The sequence below is a fragment of the Herpailurus yagouaroundi genome, unplaced genomic scaffold (genome assembly GCF_014898765.1).
Source record: "Herpailurus yagouaroundi ecotype Mexico unplaced genomic scaffold, PumYag 187, whole genome shotgun sequence".
In the NCBI taxonomy this organism is placed as follows: Eukaryota; Metazoa; Chordata; class Mammalia; order Carnivora; family Felidae; genus Herpailurus; species Herpailurus yagouaroundi.
This window is the reverse complement of record NW_024412418.1, coordinates 7,957,594-7,967,824: the sequence shown is the minus strand read 5'-3', so window position 1 is coordinate 7,967,824 and position 10,231 is coordinate 7,957,594. Positions and strand designations below refer to the sequence as shown.

Sequence of the window (10,231 nt, the reverse complement as noted above, 5' to 3'; positions counted from 1 at the left end):
GACTTCGGCTCAGGTCATGATCTCACGGTCCGTGAGTGAGTTCGAGCCCCGCGTCGGGCTCTGTGCTGACAGCTCAGAGCCCGGAGCCTGTTTCGGATTCTGTGTCTCCCTCTCTCTCTGCCCCTCCCCTGCTCATGCTCTGTCTCTGTCTCAAAAATAAATAAATGTTAAAATAAATAAAGTAAATGTACTCCATAGATTATACCCTTTTATTATGGAAAATTTCAAACGTACACAAAAGCAAAATGACTCTTATAACCCCCGTGTATCTATGCCCAGCCTCAACAATTATCAACACTTTGCCTAATTTTACCTAGCTACCCACCTGTTGTTTTTTTTTTTTTTTTCTCTTTGGTAAGTATTCTGAGTATTTTATTTTTTTTTTTTAAATTTTTTTTCAACGTTTTTATTTATTTTTGGGACAGAGAGAGACAGAGCATGAACGGGGGAGGGGCAGAGAGAGAGGGAGACACAGAATCGGAAACAGGCTCCAGGCTCTGAGCCATCAGCCCAGAGCCCGACGCGGGGCTCGAACTCACGGACTGCGAGATCGTGACCTGGCTGAAGTCGGACGCTCAACCGACTGCGCCACCCAGGCGCCCCTATTCTGAGTATTTTAAAGCAAATCTAAGACATCTCACCTGTACAGTAAACGGTACTAATTAAACAGTGTTTGAAATACTACAGATGGCAGTCCCTACATTCAACCATACCAGCTAGAGTAATGAGCAAGAAGGTTGGGACCCCCTGGTATAGTCCCGCCAACCCCCTTCTTTTTTTTTTTTTTTTACAACAAAGAACTCAGAAGTGAGACGCCAACCACTGGCGACCAGAGTGGTGCCAGAGCACAAACCAGGGAGAAGTCGGCCCTCCAGGCTGCCTGATTAGAGACAGACTCGGCTGGTGACTGACTGCCCAGGCCCGGTCCCTGGGAGAGAGCGGATTAACCCCCCTCCGCCGCTCACTACCGGCAGGAAGAATCCGGGCTGTTCTCAAACGCACTTCTGTTAGCTCCGGAGGGGTGCGCGGTGGGCCAGGGATGAAGCCGGGTCCCTGGACGTTCAGGAGGCGGTAACGGGAGCGAGGGATCCCGGGCGGGCCGGGGCGGGGTACCAGGGCCGGGGTGGCCTTGGAAACAGAAAGATGCTTGCTCCCACGAGGGGCGGGACAACCCAGGGCCAAGGTCAGGCTGGGTCCCGGGTGGCTTGCCGCCGCCTCCGGGCTCCACGTGGGGAGCGGGCCAGCGAGGTTGGCTTGGCATCCACGCCCGGGGCTGGGAGCAGGAAGTAGTCTTCCGTGGGCGCGGCCCTAGGCGCGGTGCTGCAGGTGCGGCGCTAGGTAGCTCGGGCGGACGGCCAGTGCAAAGGAGGAGGTGAGCGCGGGGTCGCCACCGAGGCCCCGGGGCTGGAGCTAGCGGCTGGGCCTGGCTTGAGGAGGAGGCGTTTTGGAAGGGGGAAGGAGCCCGAGGGGTGAGCGTGGTTGTTGCCTTGAGGCTCGGTTCCGGCTGTGCCCAAATGAGGGTGGGGGGCAGATCGCGAGGGTTGATTGAAATCCAGACGGGATAGTGTGGCCTCGGGCCTCAGGGAGCGTCGCGGACCGTCTCCGGCTTGGAAGAGGGATGGGGGAGCTGGAAATGGGGGAGATAGGAAGGGACTGCACCATGGGAGGGTGAGGTGGGGCCAGCAGAGGGAGGGAGGGCTCGTAGGGGGTCTCTGGACGCCAAGGGATGCGGGGCGCCGCCAAGGCTCTGGGGATGGGTCGGGCCCGGGATGAGGGGCTCAGAGGACGTACGGAGTCGGGGACAGTTAGTTTCTCGACAAGACAGAACTGGGCAGGGGTGGGGGAGGGGGGGCTTGCAAAAAGGGGGCCGGGGCTCAAGCACCTATAGGAACCTTCCGCGGGGGCCGATTCCCGCCCCACCCCCCGCCCCACTATCCCCGGGCGGGGAGCGCACCGGAGCGGAGAGGAGGCGGGGACACAGACGCAAGCCTGACTCGGAAGGATGTTTCTGGCCGGCTGTGGCTTTAAGGGTGACGCCGGGCGTGCGGGCCCTTTAAGGAGGGGTCGGGGGCGTGTCAGGAAATGAGTCCTGGGCCCGCCTCGCGGGGGAGAACGGCCTCGGCTGTCCGGAGGCACCGGGGCTGAACCGCAGCCTATGCGCCGAAGGGCTACGCGCCGCGGGCTTGGGCAGGCCCGGCCTCCTCCCGCGCCCTTTGGGCCCCCGCCGCGAGCACCTCTGAGCTTCCCTGCACCCCTCTTTCCAAACCCCTCGCACGCCTTCCCTCCGTTCATCTTACTGCACGCCTCCCCTTTCCCCCTGCAAACCCTTTTCGCCCATGCCTCCCTCTCCCGGCGTCTCTTCCCCGCGCTGTCCTCCGCCCTTCAGCACCTTCGCCCCGCCTTCCTCCCCCTCCCCCTCTCCTTCCTTTCCTCTCCCCTCCCTTCTTCCTGAGACCCATCCCTACAAGGCCTCTTCTGTCCAGCCTTAGCCTGTGCCTCACCGCTTCCCTGTGTCTCGTCTCATGAGCCACCTCAGAGTGGGGGCAGATTGTGAGGCTCCCCCCACAGCAGAACCTCTCGGTGGAGAGGCCTCTAGGCCATCCCCCATGTGACAGTTGAGGGCTGCGGCTTGCAGAAAGCAGACAGGGGCTGATTGCCCTGTACTCCAGTTCTGGCTGTAGAGTGACCCAGTTCCTCTGCTACCATGAACAGGGCCCCTTTGAAGCGGTCCAGGATCCTGCACATGGCACTGATGGGGGCTTCCGACCCCTCCGGAGAGGCAGAGGCCAGCAAGGAGAAGCCCTTTCTGCTGCGGGCGTTGCAGATCACGCTGGTGGTGTCTCTCTACTGGGTCACCTCCATCTCCATGGTGTTCCTGAACAAGTACCTGCTGGACAGCCCCTCCCTACAGCTGGACACCCCCATCTTCGTCACCTTCTACCAGTGCCTGGTGACCACGCTGCTGTGCAAGAGCCTCAGCATACTGGCGGCCTGCTGCCCCGGTGCCATGGACTTTCCCACCCTGCGCCTGGACCTCAGGGTGACCCGCAGCGTCCTGCCCCTGTCCGTCGTCTTCATCGGCATGATCACCTTCAATAACCTCTGCCTCAAGTACGTCGGCGTGGCCTTCTACAACGTGGGCCGCTCACTCACCACTGTCTTCAATGTGCTGCTGTCCTACTTGCTGCTCAAGCAAACCACCTCCTTCTATGCCTTGCTCACCTGCGGCATCATCATCGGTGAGTGGCCAGCCAGGGCCACGAGGGGTGGGGGGTGGGGCGCAGGGACCCAAACCCCAAAGATCAACCCTGCCAGGCGTCGTTGGATTTTATCTGTCCCAGCTCCCTTGGGGAAGAGCCTGGGGCCCAGAGACAGTAAGCTCCCCGAGGTCACCCAGCAAGTCAGGGGCCCACCCAGGGCCCCTCAAAACAAGATCGGATTAGATCTACCTTTCACAGAGGGGAAAAAACCAAGGTACAGAGAAGGTAAATAATTTGTTGAAAATCACACATCTAATAAGTGGCAGAGCTGGGATCTGATCTCAAGCAGTCTGGCTCCCTGTGCTTGACCACTGTATTGCTTCTCAAGAGCTCAAGTGTCCTGACTCTCCATCCAGTGCTATTTCCAGAGAATGCATCTTGTAATAAATATACCATCACCCTCTGACCTTGTAGGCTCGTAGTGATGGCTAAGACAGTGGCAAGAAATAAGCTTTGAGAGGTCTTAGCTGTCTTCCCACGCTTGACCCTTAGGAAATAAGAATTATTGATGGGGACATGGTGCGAAGCATTCACATTTAGCATCTCCTTTGTTCCCTAGAGGTCCCCTGGGAGGTAGCATCACCTTGATCAGCTCCATACAAGCCCGGAAACTGAAGCTCAAAGAGGTTAAGCGACTTGCCCCGGGCCACACAGCTAGGAAGTCGCCAAGCTGGGGCACAAACCCAGATTGGCCAGACTCTCGGGTCTATGCTTTTAACCCCCCTGCTCTCCTCTTGTCGCCTAGAGATTATAGCTGCACTGTCCAACACAGTAGCCACCAACCGCGTGTCTATTTCCATTTCCATTCATTCAGATTCAATGACATTTTAAAAATTCAGTTCCTCAGTTGCAGGTGTTAACAACCCGATTCTGTAACCACATGTCAGGTGCTCAGTAGCCACATGTGACCAGTGGCTACTGTATTGGACAGCGCAGATGATAGAACATTTCCATCATCACAGAAGGGGTGTTTGCGACACTCTGGGTAAGAGTGCACCCACTTCCCTCAGAATCCTCGCAGGGCTCTGTCATCCAGGAATGTGGTCTTTCTTTGAACCTGTTCAGGTTTTTCCTGGGGCTGTAAAGTTCGTGTTGGTTGACCTACATATTCTTCGCTGGTGTCTCCGAGTCCCAGGCCCAGTCTCACTGGTTGCAGGGGAGGGGCCCTTCCCATGCCGCCTGTCCTAGAAAATGTTACTCTCATTGAGCAACTGCTGGATATAGGGCTGCTCAGTCCAGGCCCAAGATGGGAGACGGGAGAAGGCCAAGGTTAGAGGAGAAGGAGCTGCTGAGACCCCTGGTGGATTTTCAGCTGCCCCCTCGCCCCACCCCACCTCACCGCTGCCCAGAGCTGATGCAGAGTCCCAGGCCTCACTTAGCCAAACGCCTCAGGGGTCTCCACTTCAGCCTCACTGGACCCTATGAAGGGGGGAGGGGGAGCAGGGAGAGGGGAGCCTCCTGATGCGAGAATTTGCACGAAGAAAGGTGAAGTCGCTAGGGAAACTGGGCCCAAGTCCTAAAAGTAATCAAAGTATCTGATAGTGTGATAGCGTCAGAGAAAGTGCCTTCCCTGGCCACACTGATGGGGCAGGGGCCCAGGCCCCCTCTCTGCTTCGCTTCCCCTTAAGATGGGTCTCAGGTGACTATTACGGGGCCCTTCCTCCTTTCCCAGTGTTGGGTGTGAGTTCCCTCTAGGGTGTGGAGCCTCAGGGTGGGGGTCCCTTCTGGACTTGGGAGGTCACGAGCCGGAGGACTGGGGGCGCTCTGGCTAACCCTCCACACCCCCAGAGCAGGTCTACAGATACCTGTTTGCCAAGGCCCTGCCAAGACCCAGAATGTGCCTGCAACATAGGAGGGGCCTTATCTCCTTCAACCCTCAAAGCCACCTCCAGAACAACCTGCATTCATGCATTCTTTCAGGCAGCCAACAAATATGAACGGATGGCCAGGCACGTGCCAGAGACTGGGCCAAACTTTGGGGATACAAATTCGGCCAAAGGGGACGGGGCTCCTGGGCTCCCGGAGGGCATGGTGATGATGCAGGGCAGTAAGTGAGTTATGTCGCAGGAGTGAGGCTACTATTGGGGTAATAGAAGGTGCTACAGGAACCCTGGTGGGGGTGGGGAGGGAAGCAAAGTTGGAAATGGGGTAATCTAAGCAGGTGTGCCGGAGGAAGTGCTAGATGGGTATAAGGAAGGGGTGAGGAGACAGTGTTCTAGGCAGAGGAAAGTACCTGTGTGTTTCTTCATGCTCGGGCCATCGGGGGCCTTGCCCAAGTTAAGTGAGTCTGGAATGTTTCCTGAAGGTAGTAGGTGAGGAGGGGCTTTAAGCCAGGACAGGACCTGAGCAGATCTATCCGTACTTTAGGAAGATCATTCTAGTTGCAAGGTGGAGGGTAGTGTGGTTGGAGTTAGGGGGTCGAGAAAGTGACCCAGGACTCTACAGATGAAGGAAATGGGAGCTCAGAAAAGTTAAGTCACCTTTCCTCAGGCCATGCAGCCTCTAAATGGCAGAACCCAATTGGAGCCCAAATCTCTCTGACACCAAAACTTCTCCTCCTCCCCCGTGTTACCAGGTGCTGTCGCACGAGGTACAGCGCGTGTAGGATTCAGCCCCTGCCTCCTGGGAAGGTGGGGTGTAGCCAAAGAGACGGGACAGTCCCCATGGGCAGGTGACAGGCAAGGGGTCTTGCAGGGACCATGGAGGCTCTGTGAGCAGGAGGTGACACAAGATGAGGGTGTCAGAAAGAGTGACTGTCCGAAAAGACCTCGGGCCACAAGTGATTCTAACTCATTGTAGGCTCCCATTTCACAGACAAGGAAGCCAAGGCTCTGAGACCTTAAATCACTTGCCCAAGGTCACCTTAACCACTAAGCACTCAGCCCTTTGGAGCTCATTTCTACCACTACTTTCCAGATGCCCCAGGCCAACACAGTCGCCCTGGTCATGGGTGCTCACAGCATGCTGCGTTGTTTTACGGCCCTCATTACAATTGTAATTAAAGAAAGAACCGCGAAATGAATAGTCTTGACGTCGTTCTCCTCTGCTAGAATGTAAGCTCCCGAGAAAGCATTCATGTCCTGGGCCACTTCCCCAGCCTTTGTATGGTGCCTTGCATGTAACAGGGAGTTTGGACATATTTATTGCAGAGAGGGCCGGGAGGATGGATAGTGAGGGCAGCATTACCGTCTGTGACCTTCGGTGGCAAAACTCTCTGTCCTTCTTCCTCCCCGTCGTCATCCGCTTTGCCCCTCTCCTCTCTCCACCGCAGGTGGCTTCTGGCTTGGCGTGGACCAGGAGGGGGCAGAGGGCACCCTGTCTTGGACAGGCACCCTCTTTGGCGTGCTCGCCAGCCTCTGTGTCTCGCTCAACGCCATCTACACCAAGAAGGTGCTCCCGGCCGTGGATGGCAGCATCTGGCGTCTGACCTTCTACAACAACGTCAACGCCTGCGTCCTCTTCCTGCCCTTGTTCCTGCTGCTCGGGGAGCTTCAGACCCTCCGTGACTTTTCCCAGCTGGGCAGCGCCCACTTCTGGGGCATGATGACCCTGGGCGGCCTGTTCGGCTTTGCCATCGGCTACGTGACGGGACTACAGATCAAGTTCACCAGCCCCCTGACCCATAACGTGTCCGGCACCACCAAAGCCTGTGCCCAGACGGTGCTGGCTGTGCTCTACTACGAGGAGACCAAGAGCTTCCTCTGGTGGACAAGCAACATGATGGTGCTGGGGGGCTCCTCTGCCTACACCTGGGTCAGGGGCTGGGAGATGAAGAAGATTCAGGAGGAACCCAGCCCCAAACAGGACGAGAAGAGCAGCATGGGGGTGTGAGCTCCTTCAGGGACCCGGGGATGGCCCAGTGGGGGAGAATGCCCGGGGCAGCTCTCTGGACCCTGAGAGGTAGTCTGGAGGGGGTATTGTTTACAAACCTGCTCACAAATCGGGGGGTTGAAATAGAGCCAGTGTTTTCAAGTGATGTCGGAAAGTTGCCAAACCTATCTCGACCGCCTTTCCTGTTTCTGAGTTTTGTCCTCCCCTAGGGAGGCAGGACCCCCTGGGAACAGCCAATGAGTTTCTCTGGAAGAGCACTCGCTTTCGGGGAGTAGGAGAAGGGCAGCGCCCCATCCTGTCCCCCTTCCGGGGCCTTCTACCTCCACATGACCTTTGGGGTTGGGGACGGGCCACAACTTTGAGGGACAGTAGTAAGACTTCACTTATACTCAGGGGAGATGGGGGTATGACCCCACCACAGGCCAAATGAAGCGGTTTGGGAAACCTCACGTCTCTGGGTCCCAGGACAGGCAGCGAAGCTTTGACCCCGCAAATCAGCCTCCCTCCGGAGGAAAGTGTGGGCTGGGCTGAGGGGCGACACAGACAAGCGTCCCCTCTTGGTCTTCTGCGCCAAGACCACCAGTCCCCAGGGAAGGGCACGAAAGATCATTTGCACCCAAGCCTGGCTCTGGAATCCCCAAGGACTGCTGGGAATTGGCCTGGGAATGGGGCACATCGTGGGAAAGTGCCCTTTTCCCACCATCTGCACCCTACGCTCCCAGCTCTTGGACATGGGGGAGCCACACAGCTTTTACAGGTTAAGCAGGGTCATTAACACCCTCCCCCGGTCCCTGACACTCAGAAGCTCATTCCTCCCCTCCTGAGGAGCCGCTAGCCCCCTGGTTTCCCAGCACCTGACTCAGGTAAGACCTCCCAGAGGTGCAGCCAGGCCACCCTCCTAACTCTGGCTTCCCAGAGCGTCATCCCCAAGAGGACTGGTAGAGCCAGGGTCCTGGCTCAGAACCTTCCCCCTCAGCGGTGCTGTGCCTTCCCCTGAGCCAGATCCCTGCCTGGGTGTTGGAACCTGACTCTGATGAAGGTGATAAAGTAACAATTACGTTTCTTCCCTGAGGTTAGGGCTGAAAGAACCTTCTCTTCCCCTTACCAACGCCCTGCCCCCACACCCACCCCCACCCCCCTGGGCTTAGGACGGCCTTCACAAACCCTGTCTCTTCGGCTGTGCATTCTGCCCCACCCATCTCCTTGGGATAATTCCTCCTGTTTTGTCCCCATCAGGAAAGGTTGGGGAGAGTGGGTCTTCTCATCCGCAGTGGTTTCTAATGAAGTTAGTCTGGCCTGATGCTCTGAACTGTGTGTGAGTTCATTAAAAATGGGAATAAGACCTTGTAGTGGAAACCCTGACTGTTGGGGTTCTTTTCTTTCTTGCAAGGCTAGTGCCTGACTAAACTTTGATTGCGGAAGCATCCACTTCAGAGATTGCCGGACGCACAACCAGGCTGCCTCCCCATCTGAGACCCCTTCATTTTAAAGAACCTGATTGATTTCAGTAACCGATCACTTGGGCCACTTCTTTTCTTCTCTTCCTACACTTTAAATTTCCACTCCTATGTTTTGAATTCACCAATAAAGAGTGAGCCTGCAAAGCCTTGACCCCAATAAAAGCAGATCCCCAGGCCTGTGTGTGCTCTCATTCTCTCTCTCTCTCCCTCCCTCTCCGGTCTCCCCCCACCACCCCCACATTGCTGTGTGGCCCCAGGTGTGCTGTGTAATTTCCAGATCCTGTAAGTAATAAACCTTTATTTTTTCAAAGTTTCCTGATGGTTATTGCTGAAGGGTGTCTTGCAATCGTTAAGAACCACAAGGACCGTCCGCATTGCTTATCGACAGGCGGGGACCAGCACCAAACAATCAGTGTAGTTGGCAGAACTGCATGATGGCCCTTACAGTTAACCAAGGGGAACGCCCTTATTACCTGCGACTGGCTTGCGAACCACCTAAGTCAGGTGGGTGACACCATCTGGAAAAGGAACACAGCTTGCTGGGGGTCTGTCGCACTGCTCTGTGCTTTTGTATATGGCGTCTGTGGTATGTTGCCTGAGGGATCCCACCCAAAAGCTCACAGCTGCTGTGATTATCCAATGATCGCCCCAGAGCAACATGATCAAGACCATATGGTCTAATGAGACAATTAGACCACTAATTACAAAGGCCTTCATTGACTATTCATGTGCATAAGGGTCCTCAAGGCCAAGGAGAGCTAAGGAGGGTAGATTGGGTAGCTAGGCTATTGTCATACCCAAGGAGTGGCTTTGGGCTACACACTAGGAAAACATTCCTGCAGGTGAGGAGGACTGGTGACCACTAAGTCTGTGGGTCATGCGTGGACTGCGAGCTGTAACCCAGAAGAGTGCGATAGCCTTGCAACCAGAAATCAATGGCACCACTGGAGGGAAAATGCAATTGACGCCTATGGTGTCTATGTCACCAGTTCACTCAACTCTGTCACTCTTCATCCCCTGATCTGTTGGGATATTCTGGGTCCAATCCCCGGTGTGATGTTACTAAAAACAATAATGGACCGATAAATGATCTCAACATCTGGTTCCAGTGCCTCCTAAGAGCCCTGAGGAGGTACCCCAGCTCCTTGACAAATGCAGAACTTCATGGATGCTAGATATTCTATTCTCTTCAGTGCCATGTGAGCCAGCAAGCAAGACTGCCATTGGGCTCCTGAGGCCTGAGGGCTTTTCCCAAAGACCTGGTGTATATTGTGCCGGTGGAGGCAGATCTTAATCCTGGAGAGGTCTCTTGGGACACCCTGGAAAGGAAAGCGGCCACCTACAAAAAGGGTTCATTGTGACACCATCCAAAATTTTCTAGCAACGACAAGTAAGGTCAAGGGCATAGGAGAAAAACAAGAAGCAGAAACTGAGATCAAAAGCTATACCTTAACTGAAATTCAAACCTTGATCTTAAAGATTTTATGCAAAAGGAGAGAGGGGAACTGATTGGTTCCTGTGGGTTTTCTGATTTGTTTGGAATAGGCTCCAAACTATGACTCCTAGCAGTCAAAATGTGTCAACTGGCTGATATCTCTAAAAACCCAAAAATCCATAGCTTTCTTCAAGAGCCATCTTGGCTGTATGTTTGTTTCTTCTGCGACACCAGAGATCCTGAGC

At 55.5% G+C, this 10,231-nt stretch overlaps 1 protein-coding gene across 2 annotated transcripts; it reads left to right on the top strand.

The window, feature by feature from the left end:
• Nucleotides 1-987: 987 nt before the first annotated feature.
• Nucleotides 988-8,861, top strand: SLC35C1 (solute carrier family 35 member C1). Of its 2 annotated transcripts, none has more exons than XM_040495356.1 (3): nucleotides 988-1,071; nucleotides 2,713-3,239; nucleotides 6,532-8,861. In XM_040495356.1, exons 1-3 carry the CDS (start codon nucleotides 1,040-1,042, stop codon nucleotides 7,089-7,091), a joined length of 1,119 nt encoding a protein of 372 aa, XP_040351290.1. In that variant the 5' UTR covers nucleotides 988-1,039; the 3' UTR covers nucleotides 7,092-8,861. The 2 variants fall into 2 exon arrangements, with proteins under 2 accessions (XP_040351290.1, XP_040351291.1); XM_040495357.1 differs by lacking the exon at nucleotides 988-1,071 and adding an exon at nucleotides 1,189-1,372.
• Nucleotides 8,862-10,231: the final 1,370 nt, after the last annotated feature.